General features: G+C 36.4%; 1 protein-coding gene across 2 annotated transcripts in view; it reads right to left on the bottom strand.

Annotated features, from left to right (window-relative positions):
* Window positions 1-2,025: 2,025 nt before the first annotated feature.
* LOC107030536 (probable thimet oligopeptidase) overlaps window positions 2,026-25,559 on the bottom strand; it is a 32,029-nt gene continuing 8,495 nt past the window's right edge. Inside the window, exons 4-20 of one of the 2 annotated variants that reach the window (XM_027911809.1) lie at window positions 25,074-25,164; window positions 24,198-24,377; window positions 23,282-23,362; window positions 21,762-21,839; window positions 20,934-21,026; window positions 15,346-15,426; window positions 15,077-15,239; window positions 14,858-14,978; window positions 14,695-14,764; window positions 14,514-14,621; window positions 8,441-8,538; window positions 8,312-8,357; window positions 7,802-7,898; window positions 4,005-4,078; window positions 3,831-3,935; window positions 3,237-3,317; window positions 2,026-2,377 (exon numbers count right to left, since the gene is read on the bottom strand). In XM_027911809.1, coding sequence (XP_027767610.1) covers window positions 2,270-2,377; window positions 3,237-3,317; window positions 3,831-3,935; window positions 4,005-4,078; window positions 7,802-7,898; window positions 8,312-8,357; window positions 8,441-8,538; window positions 14,514-14,621; window positions 14,695-14,764; window positions 14,858-14,978; window positions 15,077-15,239; window positions 15,346-15,426; window positions 20,934-21,026; window positions 21,762-21,839; window positions 23,282-23,362; window positions 24,198-24,377; window positions 25,074-25,164 — 1,675 coding nt within the window. In that variant the 3' untranslated portion in view covers window positions 2,026-2,269. The remainder of the gene's footprint in view (window positions 2,378-3,236; window positions 3,318-3,830; window positions 3,936-4,004; window positions 4,079-7,801; window positions 7,899-8,311; window positions 8,358-8,440; window positions 8,539-14,513; window positions 14,622-14,694; window positions 14,765-14,857; window positions 14,979-15,076; window positions 15,240-15,345; window positions 15,427-20,933; window positions 21,027-21,761; window positions 21,840-23,281; window positions 23,363-24,197; window positions 24,378-25,073; window positions 25,165-25,559) is intronic. The other variant, XM_015231807.2, reaches the window with a different exon arrangement.

Raw genomic sequence — 25,559 nt, 5'->3', positions numbered from 1 at the left:
AAATTAAATTAGAACTGACAATAATTTGGGTGAAATATCCGCAATTAATATTGATTAAAGTAAGTTGGAATAAGGATTATAAAATAAAGTATTTGATACATAAATATAATGTAAAATTTAAATAGAGTTAAACAAAAAAAAAGAATTAGTCTGCCAAAAAAAAGGGAAGATCACTAATGAAAAATTATAATTTAATTTAGAGTTTTATGTTGGATAAAACTGATTTTGAAACACACAAGTTAATGCCTTTTTTTATGGGATTAATAACTGTATCATATTAAAAGTAGGAATTAATTCAAATTTCAGTTTTTAATCCTCCAAATCACTCAACAAACGGATAAAATGGCATAATATATAATGTATCTGACTGTTTTATTATGTATCAGAAACTTCTTAAAAATAAGGGATTTTTTGTAAATTGAAAAAGAGTAGGGATAGGAGGTAATTTATGTTTTACACTATGTGATTTACATAATTTTTACTTTAAATAAAGAGTCAATAAAATAGCGGCTCAACCCAGGCCTAAGCAGGCCACGGGTTGGGACGGATTGTCCCTTCAACCAAAAAATGAATAATATTACTCTCTTAAAAAGAGTATCGAATGTTGACGTCTATGAATACGACATCAATTCATACAAAAATTCATTTATCAATCACACACTTTAGTGAATACTTATAGAAATACATTTATGAATCACACACTTAAATGAATACTTACAAAAATATATAATAGCCAACGTAAGATTTAGCAGATAAATGTTGATTATTCCATCATTTCTCTTACAAAAAACTAGCTGGTTTAAAAGATCTTCAGCAACACAAACCAATCTAAATACTTAACAAATCTAAATTTCTAAATATTACATGACTCATTAATTAATGTTTTACAACTCCGCTTCTACTTTCACCATCGATCACATTTGAATCAACATGTGATATTATTTCCTTAAGAAGTTCATCTTCATTTACAATTCACCATGCAAGATGATATTGCAAAATACTTGATTTTTTATTTTTCAAAATATTTATTCATAAAATCTAAACAAATATAACACTATTAAAAAAAATAAAAATATTTTAAAAATTAATAGCTCACGGACTGGCATCAGAGGCTTGCGGGTTGAGCCTACGAGGCCAACGGGCCAAATGGCGGGCTAAAAAGCCTCGTTTCTAAATGGGCCAAAAATTTTAAGCCCAATCAAACTTATTTCAAGAATTGGATTGTCGGCCTCGCGGACGAAGCCCATTTTGACAGCTCTAATCTCACAATTGCGTATGGTGAAGAGGAAAGGAAGAAGTCATTGTAAAGGAAGACGACATTTACCATTTCCGCTGCCTGCCTAAAGGCTTATTGGTAGGTCTTAGTTTCTCTGTCAGTAAGTGATTGCCAAAACCTAGGTATGTTTTCAGAGATTATATGGCGTTGGTTTTGTTGCATCTATCATACAGTAACAATTGAAGAGAAAAAAAAATAAAATGGCAGAGGCACAACCAATGTGGCTCCAGCAGCTCTTATTAAGAATTTATTAAAATACTTAATAAAAAAACACTAATAAAAAATATATTGTAAGTGAACCACCAGCCTTGTACTGCCCAGTTGTCATTTTTATTTTGACATCTAAAAAATAGTAAATTATATTACTTAAAATTAATCTTATCTAATTAGTTTATATGCTAAAGACTTGGAGTGAATAAATTTGTGTTTTGAATTAATTTGATTCTGTTAAGGAACATTGAACAATAAGCTTATTTTTAAAGAGCAGTTCTAAAAATGTTTCAATTATTTAACTGAAAATGTGTTTATCTATATTCTTTTTTAGTCAAATATATTAATTATTCAATTATGAATCTGGAAATTGAATATTCGTTAGAAGTAAAAGAAAATTAAAAAATAAGAAAAGAAGGGTGAAGTGGCGGATAACATGTAAAATGTAAAGAAAAACGGCCACTATCAAAGTTATTGTTGATTTCAACGGTTAGAGTGTAACTATGACTATCAAAAATTTAAAACTTGATTTCCACATGTTTTTTCAGACTAAATGATGATTTTTGTTGTACTTATGGACCGTTCAAAAATTTGATACAAAAAGTAGGGACAATAACATTACATTAGCAAGGTTAACCACATTACACATTTCTGGTCTTTTTTGTGTCTTCTCCTAGAGAGTATTATCCATCATGATGAGAAACAGTATATTCTTGCCAGCTTCTACAACTATACAGGATGGGGCAGAAAAAATCACCCTGCTATTAAAAGTGAAACAAAGCTCTAATATATATCAGCTCTCTTGTCAAGAAAAGCTTGCATTGATGGTTCCCTCCCAAGAAAATCTGACAACATTTCAAGGGGGTCTTTTCCTCTTCCTGGAGCCAACACCTATCACAAAGCGAAAATATATTATTTTTTCAAACTGGGAGTTTTTTCATGTCATTACTTCAGTTAATGCATGAGCAATATAGCAACGAGCTTAGGATGAGATCTTCCAGACAGTTTCTAGAAACTGCACGAACTTTGGGAAGGAACATGAAGACTTCCTGAACTCGAGTCTCGTCATGAAACGAAAAAACCTTTAATAATAAGTGAAACTAAATACTCATAACCAGAAAGGCCCTAATATTTCAAGGAGGAGGGGCTTATACTGCAATCGTAATAAGAGAATGGGGGAATTACATGTAGACAAGGTTCTCTAGTGTTCAGTGAAATTTTAAGTTTCACCTTTTCTGGCCCTTGGAGGTGGTGTCAAATTGATAGAAACATAGCTGAATGTGGATGAGACAGCAGTCCTAGTGGCTTAGGGGGAATCAGTTGGCTAGATTTGAAATTTGGAAATTTTGAAAAACATCTGAGGTACATGTCAATGGTAATCTAGATTTTGCAACTATTGCAGCAACGGACATACCAGGCTATGTTACTTCAAAATCGGATGTCCACGAAGGACAACTTGTGCCTCCAATAATCACAAAAAGAAGAGGAAAATTACATCTCTTATTGCAGAAGCTAGTTTGGTCTTTAAACATGCAGAAGAACAAGCGAGCTATCAATGTTAGGTTATTTGCTAGGATCACTCAATACTAATCACTCAGGTTTTACGAATACTAACCCATCCTTGCAAATCAGACATCAATGTGCTAAGTGGATTACCGTAAGTTACTGACAAGGCAGCCGAATATCGTCAATCTAAACATGAAATCCAAGAAAAGTAAATGGAGAGTAATCTCAGGGATGTATTTGGTACCTTATTCCTAAACTGCAAGCCTGTTTGCAGGTTGAAAATATCATCATGAAACTTCGAGGCAAATATATCAGCAGCAAAGACCTAGGAAGAAATTGATAAATTTATCAAAACCACAAACCATATATCAGATAGAACATATATATTCCAAAAACTTCTGAAATTCTGGAAAATTGATGAGAAAGCATGACATGAGGAAGCTTGTGAGGCATTTAGCAAATTTGACTCTCTATCCATGTCATTTTATATGGCCATGTTTGGTAGGGCATGAGTTTAATTTAGCAAAGAAAGAAAGACTTTTAGCATATACCAAAAATGTATCGGGAACTCGTGATCTTAAACATGTCATGATATTTCTATGGTCATAAGAGCATGTCATGAATGGTAAATAGAAAGTTCAAAGTTAGGAATTTTGAAGTATATAAAGGTGTCATCCCTTTTGGAGCAAGCAAAAACAAAAAGAGTGTCATATAAAAGAAATAGAGGGAGTAAATGGAGGAGAAGAAAACATGTACAAAAGCTGTTAGGCTTTAGGAACACATCCATGAATGACAAATTTGTTAAGTAAACATATACAAACAAGGATGAGCAGGACACCTCACTCCAGATGTGACTGTAGCAAGTGGCCTCATAGCCAATAGCAGTTCGTGGAAAACATGAAGCTGGGTTTATTCCTCTTAGAAGCGGTAATCCTACCATAACCTGAAGAAATGAAGAAGAGTTAAGCACACAAATATTGGTTTTCCACTAAACAAGAGTGACAAAGCATACCTTCGGGTAGAGATGCTTGAACAGCCCATTAATATCAACATTCTCAGTTGAATGAATAATTTGATCGAATAGACCTGAAAAGATGTAACTTCTGTTAAGTGACTCTGAAATGTAAAGCGACAAATTCTTAGGTTTGTGCTTTTCTCTACTTCATTAACCATCTTTCAACTGACCAAAACATTTGTTTAATATATTCCCAGCTAATATAGTTGAAGGATTTAAGCATGATAACAGTCATTGCTCCAACATCTTCCTTCTGAGCGGTGAGTGCAGTGCCCACCCCTCCCCCTCCGTATACAACAAAAACATACCCAGTGTAGCCCCACAAAGTGGTCTTTGGGGAGGGTGGAGTGTACGTAAACCTTATCCCCTACCTCAGAGGTAGAGAAGCTGTTTCGGATAGAACCCCGGCTTAACGAAAAATTGTCCAAAGCAGTCCCAAAAAGGAGCAACAGAAGTACAAGAAACAACCGATAGCAACAGAACAACAACTACAACAAAATGATACGATAATACAAAAAACATGTAGTAACGAAAATCAAAGGCCAAGAAACTACAAGAGCACCACTACAACTACTAATATGAATAGAAGACAAGACAACACACTGCTACCTACTAACTTTCTACCCTAATTGTGTCCTCCACACCTGCTTACCTACTAAATTTCTACCCTAATTGTGTCGTCCACACTCTCTTACCTAAAGTCATGTCCTCAAAATGAACTGAAACTGTGTCATGTCATATCTAATAACATCTCCCTAATACTTCTTCGGTCTACCTCTGTTTCTCTTGAAACCATCCGTAGCCAACCTCCCACATCTCTGTACTGAGGCATCCGTGCATCTCCTATTCACATGCTTGAGCCTTCTCAACCTTGCTTTCCGCATCTTGTCCTCCACCAAAATCACTCCTACCTCGTTTCAGATATCCTCATTCTGAATCCTATCTCTCCAAGTATGCCCCCACATCCATCGCAACATTCTTATTTCCGCAACATTCATCTTCTGAACATGAGAGATCTTAACTGGCCAACACTCCGCCCATACAACAAAAATCTCATTGTCTAATTTTTTTTTCAATTCTTTTGTCCATTTTTTATGTTATTCATGATTATTATATTTGATTTCAATGAGATTTTAGGACGATATTAACCTGGTTCTTAACCTTAGCAATATGGGTATCGCTGGAACCGTCTAGATGTGTATCTTCCCTTTTTATAGTTGGGGATCTTTTCGACACTGTTTATAGAAGAAAAGCATCAGTGGAGTGATTCGAGTGAAGTGTGGGCCTTCGAGGTAGGTTTGGCTTATCCTTCCTCTAGACTGGGTTGGGTAGTTAACCATTCTTATGAACTGGGCTAAGGGTAGCATGAGATTGAAGTGTTGGAAATTGTGGATTACATTGTTTTTTTTTTAAAAAAAAAACAAATTGTGGATTACATTGTTTCTCTTGTATGGGGGCTTATTTGTATTAATTCGCCTATGCGGAGGCCAAATAATTTAGCCCGTGTGTTCGAAAAGGGTAAAATCAGATTTTTAGTTGAAAAACAAATTCCTCAAGTAAAAAGAAGTTTGTGGTTGAAAACCCCATAAAAATGAGTAGGAATTGGGCCTAAAATCAAAGAAATAACAATTTTTCAATTTATGGGGAAAACCTTCATTTGGAATCTTGATTTTTAAGTGTTTTGAAGATGAAATTCGAAGAAAATGACATAGAATCGATAAAGGGACTTACCTACACAAGTTTCCTCAAGAAATTTCTCAAAAGTCTCTTCTCCCAAGCTCCCAATCGAGCGAAAATGGAGGAAAATGAGAAAAAAAGGAAGAATCCCGAAACAGGGTTGTTCCAGCCCTAAAAACGGGTCTGTTGACCACAGTCAGCACCAGAAAAATACATTTTCTATCTTATTAAAGTCTTTGAACAGGCCCTCAAGATTCGTTTGGGACCCGATAAAAATAAACCAGACATGCTACCCCACCAAATTCGATATTCCGAACTCAATGAATCGTCAGATTTTCAAAAAAAGATTGTTATGGAAGAAATACCCTCTCAGACCTCTCTTAGGCCAAAAACTCAACTTCTCGTATCCCAAATCTCAACCTAAGGTCTTGGAACTCTAACCAACCACCCTACTTGACCAAACTCAACATTTTGGACGCAAAGCAATTGACAGAATTACCATCTGACGCGCGGATCTCGTAATGTTGACCAAAGTCACCTATTTCAGTATAACACCACTCGAAAGACTTAAATCCATCAAACTCTCACCCAATTGTATCGGGGATCACGCTAACCATTCTTGCAACACATAAAAAGTATGATAATACTAAGGGGAAGGAAAAATGGTAATTTCACACATAAAGGTAATTTCTCATGAAATGGGACATTACAGTTATTTATTATTGCCATCACTAAGGAACTAAGTTGTAGTAGCGAGTTTTTCCCTAATCATTGTGTTTTTCAAGATCTTCAAACAAAGAAGTGGATTCATAGTGGTAAATTGCATGATGGCTTATATATGTTTGATGGAACTCTAGACTCTGGAGTCTGGTCAGAGCATATTTTTGGAGGAAATACGGATGTCAACCAATAAATAATCTTAGTGGCATGGTGGTTGGGGCACCCATCCCTTTTTGTTTTACCGACATTGTATCCTAGTTTGTTTTAAAGAACTGAGTTGAATCTTTATTTTGTGATGCTTGTGAATATGCCAAGCATACTAGAAACTCTTGCCCTTTGAGTGATGATAAAAGTACTACTCCTTTTAAGATTATCCATTATGATGTGGGAACCCCACTCAAACTGTTTCTTTGTCTGGAATCAAAGGTTTGTTACCTTTATTGATTGTCACTCTAGGATGTCATGAGTGTATCTATTGAAGGCCAAAAGTGAGGTTTTCTATTGCTTTCAGTCATTCATAAGATGACTTGTACTCAATTTGAGGCTAAAATAAAAATCTGACAGTGACATCTAAATACGACAAAAGATTTGGTGTTTATCAAAGTTCAATGGATAATCTCAAACTATAAGTCCCTACATTAGTACAGAAATTGGATTGCTGAAAGGAAAATTAGGCATTTTTAAGAAGTGGCAAGATCTCTTATGTTTACCATGAATCGACCAAAAACCTACTGGGAGGATGTCATTCTAGTTGCTGCCTATCTTTTCAATAGAATGCCACTTCAAATCCTCAATTTTCAGTCCTCTAAACTCTAGGGGTTTTAAAGAGTGAGAATAGATATACTGTTCATCTGAAGGTGTTTGAGTCTCTGCTTTCTTCACACTAAGAATTTCTAGGAAACTTGATCCTAGAGTGTGCCTCAATTGGGTATTCTCCTATACAGAAAGGGTACAGGTTCTGATATCATAAGGTGATGGGCTAAGGTTCAGAAGCAGGACAAATCTAGACTGGAGCAAGTAGAGATGACATATGGGTATTTGTGATTCTTTTTGTAGATAACATGAGATTATTTCTGATTATTTAACATGTAACATTGTACATCCCAAGAATATATCATAGAAAAAGTGGAAAGGAGTAAGCATGTCACTGAAATAGTGGCAAATTAATATGGCATGCATGACAAGCGCAAGTTCTGAATACATGCAGCAGCAATTGTATTTGACAAAATTCTTATATTTCCTAGAATATAACGTTATACATGCTTGAGTTGAAGAATACCAAATTACCAATTTTACCATCTAAAAGGGACCCAAAGAACAGAATAACTTAGCCTTTCATGGATTAGAAGAAGAACAAGTAAATTGCTAAGTTTTAGCAAGTTAATAGAAAGGCTTACAATAAAAGATTTCCTGTTTCAATTTCAGTGCTGAGAAGGAGCATCGCCATCTCTTAAGTGATTTACAAAGATCATCCTTAATGGGCTTTGTGATATCCTACAAAAGGCATATACTGAGATAGAGGATTAACATAATCGAACGATCTGATATAAAATAAATTACCAAACTTGTTTGCAGTAACTTTCACTCAAGCATGGTTTTTGAATAGAAACCAGTGTGTCAAACTTGGAGTCTATGGTTCAACTAGCATGAAGGTTAAAATAAGCAAGTAAAAAAGCAAATGTATAAGGCCTTTTTCTTTGGTTTCTTCCTCAAAGTGACTGTTGATTATTTTCATTGTTTTAATGGAACTACTTCTCAAAAATCAAAAGAACATTTTTTGCAGCAGCAATCGTGGATGGAAGAGCAAGGGAAAAAAGAACAGTAGCAAGTCTGAGTATCTGAAATATTTCAAGTGTCTCATCTTACTGAAAATAGTCGAGGATGGAAAGAAAGTACAGTGGAAGTACCTGATGAAAGCCTGAGATCAGTCTCAAGGAGAGGTTTTCATAGCACCTGGCACGAGTATTTCAAACTTATAAGACCATAAGCTAACAATACAGAAGCTCAATATAAAGGGGAAACTATTTAAAACACACCAATTCTCCATCAAAAGGGCAGGGATCTCCACAAAATCAGGATCCAGACGCAGCCCTGATAATTTGGAAAATGATGCACAGTTGCAAATGTGATGTACCTGAAGTAAATAGATGAGTAAGAATAAGCGTAGTTGTTCCAAATATTAACCCAGAAGTGTGCATGAAATTTATATAGAGAAGTACAAGTAAAAGTTTATCAACATGAGTACCACAGCTAAATGACAAGTATTGACAAATTGGTGTCCCACCAATTTTAGGCTAAACATCAGAGCATAAGTACACATTTAAGAGGAGCATCTACAGGAGCATAATATTAGAGGAGCGAAGCCAGACTAATTACTGAACTAGTACAACATAGAAAAAGGTTTTACCTGCTTAATACCTTATAGTCATAAGCAAAGGATGTTCAAAAATCAGAACTTACCATAAGATAGTAGAGATTTATTCCAGATGACAACTTATAACTTCATTTTTGTTTATCATTCAACTATGATTTTACAATTTTATAAAAAAAAAAATCAATTGGAGGACGACATATGAGATTAGTTAATATCATCAAGTCTACCAAACAACTGATTCATTTTAGTTCTCCTTTTATCAATCCCCATATTTTATTTTTATTTCTGCTAATAGGTAACAACAAAGAATCTAATAATATTAACGAACTAAAATTTTCAGATGTTATACTTAGTGATGGCTAAAAGGATATTAGACCTAAGTAATCAAAAATCTAGTCTGCTTATTTGGCCTATTGTTTCTTAATGATTAATCACTCGCTAGTATTGATTTTATAGGGAAAATCCTATATTTGGGATGTCATCTTAAGCGTCATCGCTAAGAATGAAGAGGTCCGGAGTATGGAGGATCAAAACCTTCTAAGTTTCAGTCTTCATTCAGATATCAGTTCCATAATATTTTTAAAATAGGATATACACGATTAGAAACTAGATAAAATCTATAAATTACCATCTTTTGTAATTACAAATCATTTTTGAATATATGAAGAAACTAGATGCAAAGCCCCGTGCCAGCACAGGCGCAACAAATCACACTAAAAGTGGCCCTATTTATTTTTTTCGGCCCCAATTTATGTGACGCATTTCTTTTTTAATCAGTCCCAGGAAAACGACACATTTGAGAAGAGATTTTATTGATGTCGCCTGTGGGACCAAACTATCTGTGGAAAAGCATTTGTAAAGTACCTTTAAAGTATAGACATTGAAATTCCAAAAAACTCTCGGCATGAAGCAGGCAAGGGTGACAAGCATATTAGTGGCCTAAAGCCAAAATCAAACAGAGGCCTTAAACTTTATGAAATGTCAATAACTTTTATATAATTGATTTCTTCTAATATCTTTTTTCAATTGATAATTTAATCGATCTATATTATCTTTCATGAGATATAGTAGTCAAAATATGTCAAACTTCTAATAATTCTTTCATTTTATATGAAATTCACTTTTACTATAAATAATACTTAATACTTTTTAAAAAGATAATCTACAACCTATTATTGTTAAACAATGGGGGCCCTCAAATATGAGGGCCTAAGGCACATGCTTCTTTTTTTATACTGTTGAGATGGCACTGGAAGAGGCACACGGATGAAGAGGTCTGAAATTCAAAATCCCTCGGCATGAAGCAAGCACATCGACGTGCCTGCTTCTAACCTATTATTAGTATTGATGAATTGTGGTAAAAGAATATCTATTTCACTTCCCAATAGTAATATTTTCCTTATAAAAAAGTGGAACGGATAGGGTATAATATTATATAAAAAACAAAACATCCTACTATCATCTTTGACACTTGTACAGGTTATTATTAAAATAATAGTATAAAAAAATTAACATAACCAAACCGATACTAGATCAGACAGGGAGGTAACATCCAACTTGAGAAGCTTGGTACCACTAGTGAGAGTGGCAAAAGGACAAGAACTCAGCATGTTGCACAAGGCAAGAGATCTAAGGCATATTTCTGCTGATGAAGGATAACAGTGTGCCCCTGCTGATACACTTCCTTACCAAGAAAAACCGAGACGATTATAACTACCAAAGGGAGTCTACTATTGGCTTGCAATAAACTAATTGAAAATTGGTATGAACTTTAGAATGATTAACAAATATGAAACCATTCACACCAAAAGTAGAAGCTCTTAGCGGGGATCAAAAATGATTGTGTAGCTAGTGTAAAGGATAGGCAGGGGCAAGAAAGAGGAAGGGACGAAAAATAAAAGAATAGAAAAGAGAAGTTATCTTTAATCATATCGGTTGTTGTACGGTTTTCCCTTCAGATTTTCTCTACTTTGCCTTTACAGTAGGTGTTGTTATGCAATCATGTCCCCCTACAGAACACTGCATGAACAAAGGCAAATAAAATCTAAGGACTAAAAGGAGGACAAAAGAGTTCTTTGTCGAAAAGATTTGGGACTTATGTGTCTAGTCATTCAAATTTTGTCACAGCTCGAGTCTATGGTACGTGGTGTTCTCTTTGACTCAACAGATCTTGCAGATTTACCCCTTAAGAAACATCACATCGAGCCCAGCATATGTATCATGTGAATTTGTGCTGTCTTATCTTATATAATAAGTAATACATCACTCTCTCTTTCTGATGTGAGATGTCATATGCACTCAGTCCTTTTAAAAAAACTCTGTCAGCACGGAATCTGTCAGTCTTTCGCCTTAACATATCTTTATCACCTCGCCCTCCTTCATGGGCATCACATACACTCCTGACTCCCCTTAGGACTCAGCATCCTTCCTGATATTTCCCAACTATCCTTCTGTGAGAGTACAGATCTGACTCATATTTGTCAAAAACCAAGCCCATAGTACCTATTGTTCACTTTGGCTTAAAAGACCTCATAGATTTGTCGTAAGTTACACCATATCAAGCTTAAAAACACATGTACCATGCACTTGTGTTCTATCCTTTATTTTATTTTTTTAAAACTGGGAAGGTTGGATTCTTCAGCATTAAGGGTATGCTGGCTACCTCCAAAAAGGAATAATTACAGATTTCCTATCAAATCTATAATCTGGTCTATATCATCTATACAAAGCTGTTTACACCAAAAAAGTAGAGATACTATACAATTCCATATAACTTTGTGGATGGAATTGGATCTATCTTCAAAACATCTTCCATTTTCTTTCCAGACTGACCACCATACACATGATGGTATTAGCTTCCACCATCTCTTTTGACTCTTACTTCCTTCCCTCCTAATCCAACAGCTCAACAACAAATCTGATGTATGTTCTGGCATTGTCCAGTTCATGCTTGTGATGTTGAGAAACAAGTTCCAAATTTGAGCAGTAAACTTACAATGCAGGAAGAGATGGTTATTTGTTTCCCCTGTCAAGTTGCACCAAAAACACCTAGGAACCAGTTGTCTGCCATTCTTTTGTAGAACTTCTCGTTTTAAACATGCTCTCTTTATCACTAACCAGGTGAAACACTTTACTTTTGTAGGAATGTCACTCTTCCAAAAGTAATTCCAATTATATTCTGGGGCCCCTGTCATCCCCATTAGTCCTCTTTTGTAGGCATTGTTGACTGAGAAGACTCCATCCTTGCTATGTTTCCACAGGATCTTGTCTGTTGCTGTTGTAGTTATAATCATTCCAGCTAGTTTTTCCAGAAGCGCTGCCACCCTCTCCACCTCCCACTCATTAAGTAGTCTTCTTAAAGATATGTCCCATCCCTGTTCTGTCCAACAACCGCTAACTCTAGCATCAGGGTTCTCACATATTAGAAACAAATCTGGAAAAAGTTCTCTAAGTTCTCTGAGAGAGGTTTGGTCTATCCAACCATCTTTCCAAAATTTAGTTTTGTTTCCATTACCCACCTTAATATACATGTTTCCTTCCATTTGTGGCCATAGGTTTCTGATTGTCCTCCATACCCCGACCCCATATGGTTCAGAGGTGATTTTTGTACACCAAGACTTAGTTCTCCATATTTTGCTACAATAACCTCCTTCCAGAGAGCTGCATCTTCCTCGGTGTATCTCCATAACCATTTCATCAAAAAGACTTTCATTTTGCAACCTCAAATTTCTGATCCCTAAACCCCCTCTTCTTTGCTACGAACATTCTTCCAGTTGACTAAGTTATAACTCTTTCCCTCCTTATTGCTTTTCCAAAGGAAGTTCCTTCTAAGTTTGTCTAGTTTTTCACCTTCTTTGCTGGGATTTGGAAACAGGTACATCACATAGGTTGGTAAAGAGTCCAGAATGGAGTTTATGAGGATCAATCTACCCCCTAGGGATAGGTATTGTGTCTTCCATCTAGCAAGTTTCTTCTCCGTTTTCACCAGAATACCATTCCATATCTCCATTGTTTTCTGTTTGCTACCCAGGGGCATGCCCAGGTATATGGTAGGCAAATGCGTTACTTTCCATTCAAATATATTTGCTAGTTGCTGATTCTGAAGGACCTCATTTACCGGGAAGAGATTACTTTTTCCCCAGTTTACTTTCAACCCTGAAACTGCTTCAAACAAAACCAAAAAATCACTCTGATGTAGCTAATTTGTTCTGCTGTAGGTTCACAAAAGATGATAGTATCATCCGCATAGAGCAGATGAGACACTTCTTTTTCTGCCCCCATCCACCTCCGACTTGAAAGCCTCTAATCCATCTATTTTGAGTTGCAATCCTCATCATACTATCAAAGCCTTCAATTGCCAAAATGAATAAGAAAGGGGAAAGAGGATCACCCTGTCTCAACCCTCTTTCTGATTCGAAAAAATCCACGGGTTCCCCATTCACAAGGACAGAAAACTTGACAGTTTTTATACACACCTCAATCACTTTATCCATTTGCTGCCAAATCCCATTTGTCTGAGTATTCAGAAGGAAAGACCAATTCACGTGGTCATAGGCTTTCTGAATATCCAATTTGCACATTAGACCAGCGGCTCCTCCTTTCATTCTTGAGTCAATGCATTCACTAGCAATGAGTGTTGCATCCATGATTTGCCTCACCTTTATAAAGTCATTTGATGTTTGTAGATCAATTTCGACACCACCTTTTTTAGCCTTTCAACCAACAATCTAGCAATGATCTTGTAGACTCCCCCCACCAGGCTGATTGGCCTAAAGTCCTTCAACTCTGATGCTCGAGGTTTCTTTGGGAGTAAAGCAATAAAGGTTGCATTAAAGCTCTTCTCAAAAATCTGATTAGATTGAAAAAATTGAATTGTATTGGTGATGTCTTCCTACAACAGGGCCCAAAAAGTCTGGAAGAATACCATCGGATATCCATCAGGACCAGGGGCTTTCTTTTTTTTTGAGAAAGTTAACTGGAATTCGATAAAAGGATCTGGGGCTTTCTCCTTTGCACATAAGTTCTATTCTTTATATACTATTCTCTCTTTCCATGAGGAATTTACTTAATGTGTCATATCAGATATGACCCCTTATTAGGGAGCTTGCTTAAGTAGAATTCTATCAGTCGCTCTTTTGACCCCCCACCTCATCAGCCCTCCCTACGTCATGGGTGTCAGAATTTTACACATGATACTCTTTACTCCAAACACATAAACAACTATGAATAAGATACAATCATTTTTCTGTAAAAGTTTTCCAGTAGCTTTGACTGTTTAACAAGATAATATCTCTGTTCTGTAGTTCTCCTTCAAAGCAATGTAGACAGTATAGTTCTATCGCAGCATACTTCAATTCTTTGGTTAGAGTTGCAGATGATTGGTATAATTGCTAAGTAAGGCAGCTCAGCAATAATTTAACATGGATCCAACCCAAGTAAAACCATTTTTGAAGGCAGTGGTAATCACTTAGAATGAATCCAGTGCACCAATTGACTAACAAGTCGCTTGGCTGGCAATGGACGAGAGTGCTCCACAAGGTTTTTCCTGAAAATTAAATATTACTAGACAGAATAATATTTGCAAGGTGGCCGAAAATAAAAACATAGTATTTAGTTTGAAGGCAAGTGCCAGAGTAAAATTGCTCTCCAATTGCATTATAAAATGACAAAAGAAATAACTGGCATTCAGACTAGTTTTGAAATTTTGCACTGTGCTTCAAAGGAAAAACACATACCACATGACCAAATTCATGAAAAAGATTAACCACTTCCGAGAATTGCAATAACCCAGGGTGACCATCAACTTCCTTTTCAAATTGAGAAACAAGTAGCGCCACTGGAATCTGGATTCAAGGAAATGTCGTTAAGTGAAAATCCAAGCACTAGAACCAAGCAAATGATACATTCAGCAGTTACCTGTCTAGAACCATTACTTAATAAGCCATTCTGAAGAGCTACGACACAGGTGTGAGCATATTTGCCTACTCTGTTAAGATTGTAAAATATTTTAAGTATTCTACCATAAAGCTGATAAAGCAAGCACATTTAACATGTAGAAGAACAATCGAGCTGGGATAACCTGGAGTACAGATCTAGATAAAAATAACCAACAAGTTCTTTAGAACTAAGATCCGAAACTGAAAAAAGTTGAACATCTGGATGCCAAACCGCAGCACCTTCAACTTCCTTGAAACCTAAGCCTAATATTGAACAAAGAATTTAAATTATTTACGTTCTTGCACGATGTGTTAGGAAAGAAGGATCAAAGACAGCACCAAATGTAATTCGCAGTGATTACCAAATAAATCTTGGCATATTTTGAAGATGCCTGATAAAACCAAATTGATAGGAAAGTATTGTCTAATTACTCCAAAATTTATATGGAATTGTTGATCTTTGATTCTTTTGACGTAGTATGAGAGATCCTCCATGCCAAAAGGAGATTCACCTTCCTCTTTCTTCTGTATTACCAGACAGAAAAATCTTCAAGAGGTGAAGCATAAAGGTGAAGCAGACCAAGCATAAGATGAACTCTGAAGTTTTGACATATTGTAAATTCAAAGTTACCTTTAATGCTTTAAGCATTGAAAGTTCCCTGTAGGCTAAATCATTTAAGCTGGCAGAGAGATTCTCCAGAAATTCAAACACCTAAGAAGTTTCAAAATCATGAAAACAGAAGAACAAATCCATTTTGAAAATTTAAAAGACGAATTCCAATCGATGAGATAATATGTTAGTCTTTTCATATAGTGAAAAAAGAAGATATTCAACACCTCTTAACATTTTGGACAACATCCTTCTCTTGTTTTTTTGGAAATAGGTAAATTTCTATTCTTCAGCATTAAGGATATGCTGGCCACCACCAAAAAGTTAAACTACAAACTCCTGCTCAGATCTATAATCTAATCAGTATCTTCTATACATAATTGTTAACACCAAAGGAGTAAAGATACAATACAATTCCATTTGACTTTATGAATGGGATTGGACCTATCTTCGAAACATCTGGCATTTCTCTCCCTCCATACTGACCACCATATACATGAGGGAATCAATCCCCACCATCTCTTTTGGCTCTTACATCTCCCTCTTCTGATCCAGCAGCTAAGAAGGTCTGATGTATGCTCAGGCATGGCCCAGCTACAGCCAGTAATGTTGAGAAACAAATTCCACAACTGAGCAGTGTACTTGCAGTGCAAAAAAAGGTGCTTGTTTGTCTCCTCAGTCACCATACACAGAAAACACCTAGAATGTCTCTTCTTCTTCTGTAGCACTCCTTGGGTTAGGCAGGCCCTTTTGATAACCAACCAAGTGAAGCACTTAACTTTGGTAGGAATGCTGCTTTTCCAAAAATAATTCTACTTGCATTGAGTATTTGTATTATTCACCTGGAGACCTCTTGTGTAGGCACTCTTGACAGAAAATATCCCGTTACCATTGTGTTTCCAAAGAGGTATATCAACCTCTGTACTGCTAATAAAAACTTGCCCTATTTTTCCCAGTAACAGGGCTACCCTCTCTATCTCCCAATCATTTAAAACGCCTCCTAAAAGATATATCCCACCCCTGTGTGGACCAACACTCTTGGATTGTCACCTCAGGGTTTACACAAATAAGAAATAGGTAAGAGAAAGCCTCTTTTAAAGGAGTTTGATCAAACCACCTATCTCTCCAAAATTTTGTCTTTGCTCCATTGCCAACCTTGAGGCAAGTATTGTCTTCCATTAATTGCCATAATTCCTAATTGTTCTCCATACTCCCACTCCATAGGTATCAGTTACCATTTCCGTGCACCATGGGCTAGCTTCACCATACTTAGACACAATGACTTCCTTCCACAAAGCCCTTATCCTCATTGACGTATCTCCATAACCATTTCAATCGAAGACTCTCATTTTGCAGCCTAAGATTTCTGATTCCCAGACCCCCATCTTTTTTACTAAGCAACATTGTTTCCCATTTCACCAAACAGTAACCTTTCCCCTCTTTATTCCCTTGCCACAGAAACTTCCTCCTCATCTTATCCAGTTTTTTCACCACTTTTGCTGGGATTGGAAAAAGTGACATCACATAAGTAGGTAGTGAATCAAGGACAGAGTTTATCAAGATCAACCTACCCCCCATTGATAAGTACTGGGCCTTCCACTTAGCTAACTTCCTCTCACTTTTCTCTAGAATCCCATCCAATATCTCTAGTGCTTTGTGTTTATAGCCTAGGGGCATACCAAGATAAGTGGTTGGTAGCTTTTCTATTCTGCATCCTAGTGTGTTGGCCAAGCTCTGAACCTAAGGAACCTCCAAAACTTGAAAAAAGGTTGCTCTTTCCCCTGTTGACTCTCAACCCTGAAGCACTCTCAAAGAGTATCAAATTAGTCTGATAAACCTAATTTGATCCACTGTTGGCTCACAAAATATGATGGTGTCATATGCACACAATAGATGGCATATCTCCTTACCCTCTCCCATTCTGTTGTTCATCCGGAAACCTGTGATCCATCTCTTTTGGATTGCAGTCCTCATCATACTGTCAAACCCCTCCATAGCTAAAATAAATAGGAAAGGAGAGAGTGGATCTCCTTGTCTCAAACCCCTCTCAGAGGCAAAAAACCCAATAGGCTCACCATTCACAAGAACAGAGAATCTAAATGTTTTGATACAAACTTCCATCCATTTCACCCATTTTATCTCCAAATCCCATTTGCCTTGGGATATTGAGGAGGTAGTCCCAGTTCACATGATCATAAGCTTTTTGAATGTCAAGCTTACACATTATTCCAGGAATACCATTCTTCCTTCTTGCATCTATGCACTCACTGGCTAATAATGCAGCATGCATGATTTGTCTTCCCTTGATGATTGTCATCTGATGGTTGTTGACTAGCTTATCTAACACTGTTTTGAGCCTCTCAGCTAGAATTCTAGCTATGATTTTGTAAATCCCCCTACCAGACTAATAGGTCTATAGTCTTTTAACACTGTGGCACCTGGTTTCTTTGGAATTAATGCTATGAAGGTTGCATTGAAGCTTTTCTCAAAAGTTTGGCTGGTGTGGAAAAAATTGACAGTATCTATGATGTCCTTCTTCAAGGTCCCAGAAAGTTTTAAAGAAAACCATTGGGAAACCATCTGGACCAGGAGCCTTCTCCATAGCACACATGTTAAGACATTTCACGACTATTAAAAGGAAACAAAAGGTAGTAGTTAGAATCTTGTGGATATTCTAGGATATGGTAAATTTAGTATAGCATGATTTACTCCCTGTAATCAAGTAAGAAATCAGCTGTTGTGCAGTATACAAGCGAGAAACTCCATCGTCGTGCAATTTTCAGGCCAGTGTGTTTACTGTACGACATTGAAAGAAGGATCTGAGGAGAGGTAGAAGTAGGCAGAAGAAGAAGTATTGGGGAAAAGTGACTAGACTGGACAGGGTACATCTGCAGATTACCGAGGAAATGACTCTAGATAGGAAGATATGGAGGTCGAGTATATAATAGAAGTTTAGTTGGTAGTTGTGCGTAGTCTTGTTTTGCTTTCCAAGTATTATTAGCATTACTTTCCTATTACTATTCTTATTACTCTCCTATAACTATTACTCTTCTATTTCTATGATTCATATTATTATCTTTTGTTTCCCTTGCTTCGGTATTGTATTATTTGTTGTTATTACTGTTCTTTTCTACATTATTTGCAACGTGGTATCTTCACTACTGTATTTACTTTTCAAAGCTGCTTAAAATGCTTTACTTGAGCTGAAGGTCTATCCAAAACAGTCTCTCCACCTTCACTAAGTTGAGGTAAGACCTGCATACATATCACCCCCCCTAGACCCACTTGTGGAATTACACCGGGTACGTTTTCGTTGTTGTGATTACTGTCCAGCGAGTTTGTCATTCTACATCAGTACGTGCAGATACCAGTGAGACCCTGCTTCATCATGCAACTCAACCCCAGAAAGCTAATTGTCAGACACCCTATCACGCGCCTCCAGCCCTCCATGCACCACCGGCATTTAACTCTGGAGTATGTGCAACCTTTTCCCAACAAACTTTCTTCGCTGTTTTTGGTTTGTGGGGGTTGCCTATTCGATCTAACCTTACCATCAAGGTTCCATCAGTTTTTGGTTGACGAAGAGCCTTTATCTGAAAGATCAGATATTTTTTTACCACTTTTTCCATATATTTTGCAAACTACCAATCGACCAACATCCCAATACACTCACAATGATTTGAGAAGCTTTTCCGGTGACCTTTCCGGCAAATAGGGTCACTTTCCAGCAATTCCCGTACATCTTCTTCAGCTCCCTATTTAGGAAAACTCTATTCAGCTTACAACTCCATTCACTTGACTTGGAGGTAGAGGCTTTTGGTACAAAATCCTTCGGATCCTACTTTGAATGACTAAATAGTTTCTTTACCCAATTATATTGAATTTTGTTATGGTCCCTGATATGGATCTAGTTATGGGGCGCTGCGATATGAAATCAAATGTTTTCTTCCTACGACCTATGGTGCTGGTTCGTTAAGATAAAACATGCAATCTGTTGAGTTTGAAGTACTCAAAAACATAATAATTTTCTGCTCATCTTTCCATGGAATTCAAATAACGTAAAAATAACATTGGTGGATTAAACACCGACCTTATAACAAGGAAGTAACTTCCTACTACTACTGAAATGAGAAAGTGGAGGAATAACCTCCTTACTGCTAATAACAGCAACAAAGAAAACAACTGTTACAGAAGAACTATTACAGAGAAAACAGGAAAATATAATTAAAAGCTGCTGATTTAATCAACTTTTTAATTAAAGGGTGCTAACAAGTTTCTTTAGCACAAGGGCAAACATCCCTTTAGACAGTTTTTTGGTGATTCGTGATTGATTTGTTTCCTAACTTAATTATAGGAGTAATGGATATTGTAATGATTGTAATTGATTTTGTAATATTTTCTTTGCTTATTTAGTCGTAGGACATATTGTAGCAGTACCCATTCTCATGGGATGTAAATTCATCAAAAATTACAACGAAGACTTTTCTTCTTCTTAAAATCTGCATGGTATCAGAGCTATTAATAGCCTTTTGAAGTGAGCTTTCTCCCGCTACAGCACTAGAGTTCCAAGAAGTTGAGTTCTCCTACCTCTTTTACTGTTTTGAGGTGGTTGTATGCGTCGAAATATGTGCGAAAACAAAAACCACCAGAGACTTCCTCTTGAACTGGTGACAAAATCCCAATAAGCATCTCCCACAAATAACTCCGCACGAGCTTTCACGCACCTCCCACATTCCAGATTCTGGCAAAGCTTAAGTTCACGCCCCGCCGCATGGACCTTTGCCCGGTACTTTTTGGAGAAATTTTGACACTGAGGGCCACAGGCACATTCCGAGTACACCCATTTACTTGACTTGAAGTGGAAGCTTTTGACACTTCAATTTTTAGCTTCCAAATATTTTAATTAAGTCCCTCACCGATTTCATATCAGTTACATTTGTAACGAGCTTGATAAATATGGGTTGTATGCATCAACTTAAGGGGGAGTGCTAGAATCTTGTAGATATTCCAGGGTCTCGTAAATAGTATACCTTGATTTACTATCCGTAATTATGTATTCGATTTAAAGCCTGTTTGGCCAAACTTTTGGGAGGCCAAAAGTGTGTATTTCTTTCTAAAAAATGCTTTGTTTAAAATAGTGGGTGTTTCGCCATGTTTTGGGAGTAGCACAAACTATTTTTCAGAAGCTAAAGAAAAGTAGCTTTTCCCCATAAGTACTTTTTTGAAGAACACTTTTGAGAAAATAAACTTAGAAGCACTTTTTAAAAGCTTGGTCAAATGCTGATTGCTGCTCAAAAGTGTTCTTTAAATTAATTAGTCAAACACAAAGTGTTTCTCGCCAAAAGTACTTTTTGAAAAGCACTTCAGAAGTTTGGTCAAACAAGCTATCACTCTCCATTCTTAGAACATGTACACTTAGCTATTTAAATGCCACTGGCATGAGGGAATAATCAAGCAGTATTTTCTCTCTTTTTTTTCACAGTAGTGAAGGAATAGAGATAAGACAGACATGCATTCCTAACAGGGGCCAAAAGGAGAGTGTATTCTTCTTTGGGACAATTCTCCATGTTCTGTAAAGAATATCAATCACCAATAAAATTTGCACCAACCTTAGAGGAAGACTTTGCCATTCTATCATCAGTGGCATAGTCAGCATAATTTGCAAAGCCAAGCAATCTAGCAAGTTTGTGACGCAGCTGAATCTGAAATTGAACAGGAAACATGAACATTATCCAGAATTTGAAATAGGAGAAGGCAGCACATCAGTACAGTTTGGTCAGTCAATCTACAACAAGCAGGAACTTACGTTGACAATAAGTTCATATTAGGGTGTGTTCGATATGAAGGAAATTATTTTCCATAACTATTTTCTTGGAAAATCTTTTCCATGGAAAAAGTTCTCTCGAAAAATGTTTTCCAAGAAAATAAATGGGTTCACTTATTTTCTTGTGTTCAGTATGTAAGCAAAAAATTATTATACTAAAACCATTTCTATATAATCTAGACAAATAATATGGGAGACGGGGGAGGGGGGAATACAAGCTAAGGGGGTGGGGTTGAAAATGAGGTGTGCTGGAGGGTGGAGATGACACAATCAATGTGAAATGCCACTTGTGGAACTTGTTTTCCCAACTTCAATTAGGGAAGTCATTTTTAAAAGAACTTGTTTTCCTAGAAAAAAAAATTCCAAAAGCTTTGGTCAACCGAACATGGAAAAATTGGAATAACATTGTTCCTCCATATTAAACACACCCTTAATCATCAACATTTTCAGTGAAACTAATGTTCTCCACATACAACCAAACAAATTAAGTAAAAGCTCATAGTACATAGTACATTCAGTACTCAATAAAATAAAACTACTAAGACTATCAAATATCAAGTCAACATTATTCTTCACAAATGCTCAAAAACTGCAAACTTCTGGGTGTTCTTACCAGCTGTTCAAGGATAGTAACATTGGCTTCACATCTGTGCCCATAAGAAATAGCAACAGCTCTTCTGGTTGATCCCACCTTCAAAGACAAACAACTTCTAAATCACAAATGTTTAGGATGTATCAAGGAAGACCAACAAAGAACTTTCAGAAGTAACATTTCTGCATAAAATGAAACCCTAGTTCAAGAGATACTAATTAGGAGGAAAAGCATTGAAGAGATCTTTAGAGACTGAACTGAAGCATTAAAATTGATAGTCTGGTATTTTTGTCAGGGACTTGAACTTTGCGCAAGGACTTAACAGCGTCACCTAAACTCAGTTTGGCTGGAGATAAATAATAGAACTCGAACATAAAATAAATTTAAAAACTAGCTTATGTGCTGCTTTTTTGGTAAGAAAATGGAGAGTTCGTAGCTGTACTCAACAGTTTATATTAAGATAAAATTTAAAGATTTGAAAAAACCCAGCTGACAGCCATTTAGGCCAAGTACAGGTCGGTGGATATTCCAACATCTACCATTGCCAACTACCTATACAAAAAAATATAATCCCCACCCAGCCGCCAGAGAAAATACTAGAATGCGTAAAGCTTTCCCTCTTTCCATTAAAACCAATGATCTCCTATTGCTAAGCCCCTATCTCTCTATTTCTCGCTCAAATAAGCTAAACAACCAAACCTCAAAGCCTACTGAAGGTGCTGATAGAGGCTTAGTCGAAAACTTCAGGAAAGAGGATTTTAGAAGGAAAAAGGTCAAAATCGCCCCTCTACCATGCGAATGGATCATACTTGCCCTCCGTCACACCTGCAATGCCAAAATACCTCTAACACTATACAAGTAGCTCAAATATGCCCATCTTCCGAGAGTTGTCCAAGATGTATGTTCAATCAAAATGGCATTGCCATTTTGGTGAGGTGGATACCACGTGGCATGCCACCTCATTCCCCAATCCATTTTACCCCCTCCCCCACTTTTCTTCTACAACTAGCAGCTCCCTCTTCACCATCACTACCACCATTATCACCACCTTCCCTCAGCTATTAGACCCTCCACTGAACAACCACCTAAAATCCCCAAATCCATTCACATGATTCATACACAAAACCTTTCTCTTCACAAAAATTTTTTAGCTTCCCAATAAACAGGGATACCTAAAACTTAACCCACAACAGAATCTAATCAGCCAATTACAGCACTAAACTTGAGGTTTTTAACAAACACAGAAGCTCTTTATGTTCAACTATATGAGCCAGACTATGTTCAGATTTCAAGTGAGAACAGTTCAACAGGTGATACACATAAAGAGAAGTTACACTTTCAATGTACGGAACCTAAAGGAATCACTGCATCAATTGCAACACATGAATGATGAACCTTCCTGGTGCCAAACAATCAGCATGTACCCATGTAAAGTCTAAAAAAGAAAACATTGGGTGCAATAACATAAAAAAGTAGTCCTGTGACACGAAATGGCCTTTCAGCAAAAAATGCACTCATGTCATAATTTCTGCTTGACTCACCTTGCAGAGCTCCAGAACTGGTGAAATTTGATGGCTTCTCATAATGATTTTTCTTTTACCATCTTCAGATCTTTCTAAGCTCTGCATGAAGTCAACAATGAAAAGAGCATCAGGAAATACTCTTCGAAGGGATTTTTTTTATCAAGTAAAATGCTTTTCAAAGTGAATATGATTGAAACTTATGCAGCCAACATAAGTGCTTAACACTAAGTCTCTTTGAAATGCATTTCATGAAGATTTTCGCTTAAAGATTTAGAATGTTACATGTTAGTTTTAAATACTTTATGCAAACAGAACTTTCGAGCAAGATCCCAGTGATTAGATCTTTTCCATTGACTTTCTACAGGTTCTCCAGCGACCATTGTGGTGACAATTTGCTTTTTATGTTTTCAAAATCCACAAATTCTAGTTGATTTTTCTCATTGTAACTTTGAGTTGGCATGTTTGAATATTAGGGAATGTGAAGTGTTAGTCTTAGAATATTAAATCCAGAACTAGAAGTGTCATGTTTTAAAGTGAAATATTGTCCCAACTTGGACAATAATCATTTCTGTAATATTGATACCTACAAATAGATGTTTTGTTCCTTAAATCATCAACTTGTCAATATATTTCTTCTCCTCTCTTATTTCTCACACAAATCAAGTGAATTTTGTTTAGGCTTTAAACACATAAAAATATGTACTACTGCAGGATGCAATTATAACCACCCAAAATCAATTTTTGTCTGAGCGTAAAAGGTACACATCCCAATATGATAATTGATTGTCCCTCTGCAATTTCATCATACTTAATAGCATGCAGTGATGATGATTGAAAATGACAGAAATAGAAGCCAACAAATTTCCTCTGTGCGTTCAGACTAATAAAAAGTAACAGGTGGGAGATGGATGTGAAAACGTGTCTTACATCTTACCTTGAGAAACTCCTGGGGTAACCCTTCTAGCTCCATGTCAGTGAAAAGTAGAAAACTACAATCATCATCCAGATTACGAATGTATTGCATGCTTAGCTCGTCTATATTTGCTGTTAAACGCTGCAACTCCTCTTTCTTAGATAAGGTCAGATTCACACCATTCCTTTCAAATTCTCGAACCTGTCACTGAATCTTAACCCATAAAAATTTGAAAAGAATATCTTCAAATAAAAAATCACAACTTCAACAAAAAACAAATTTTGAATAACTTCTCAGCGAGAAAGGATCATTTGGAAGTGTACACAGAGGCATAAGATAGAGAGGTCCTGGCAAAAAGACCTTTTTAACACTTGAAATGTCAACTTTATGAACATATTATAAGAATGAAGAAAACTCATCTGAATATAAGCGTTGAATATCAATATTGTGAAGAAACAAAGTATGCTTTTCCAACAGCTTTCGATCAAAAACTAGTAGCAATGAAAAATAATTAAAACGTCTGTCCTTGCAGAGGTAGAGAATTAAAATGTGTATACAGCAAACTTGTGTAATCTCCACCATAAGGTCCAGAAGTGGAATGAGTAACTAATTCTCAATTTTTTAATAGCATAAGACTGAAGATTTCACTTCCCAAGAAAGGTAGCTCTGACTATTTAGACACATTTGTCTTTCTCAACCCTCGACAAAGTGAACACCTACTTTGGAAAACCTAAACACAATTTTAAAAAGTACAAGCCTTGGAAATACCTCAACTAGAATGAAACTAAGCCACCAAAAGGTTGAGTGAATGAAGAAAAAGAACATAAGTTGTGAATGATCAAATGGCAGTGTATATGAAAAATCAAACAAATGAAGAAATCAGCCCATGCCCCATACCAGGAACCGAGTAAAGCTTTTAGCATCAGTAGTCCATCCGTCCCCTGTTACTGTCAAAGCTTTGACAACTCTGTACACATCCTCGCGCTTCCTGAACTCATATAAAGAAAAGTTCAGATTTTTTAGTTAATTACAGAACAAGTGCTTCTTGGCAAAATTTGACAGAAAAGTAGTCCTAAGAATTTAAAATTAATGCACAGCAAAATATTACTAATTTCTTTGAGAAGGAAACAAAAAATAAACATCAGCATATAGTTGCCAGATTCAAGCTACAGACATACTTGTGTATTGATGGGAGTTTAGAAATAAGACTCAGCATGGCAAGTTGGGAATCCTAGATAAGAATGCTGCATGAAGAGCTTGTTGAAGGAACTGTACCTTAGTTTTCTAGGCATGTCAGTAAGCTTTTCGACAAACAAAATGCACAGCAGACTCATTTGTAATTTACATTTTGGAAATAAGTATTTTTTTACCAATGTTCTTTGG

Source organism: Solanum pennellii, chromosome 9 (assembly GCF_001406875.1).
Source record: "Solanum pennellii chromosome 9, SPENNV200".
In the NCBI taxonomy this organism is placed as follows: domain Eukaryota; kingdom Viridiplantae; phylum Streptophyta; class Magnoliopsida; order Solanales; family Solanaceae; genus Solanum; species Solanum pennellii.
The sequence above is the reverse complement of the archived record's forward strand: the minus strand, read 5'-3'. Positions and strand labels throughout refer to the sequence as shown.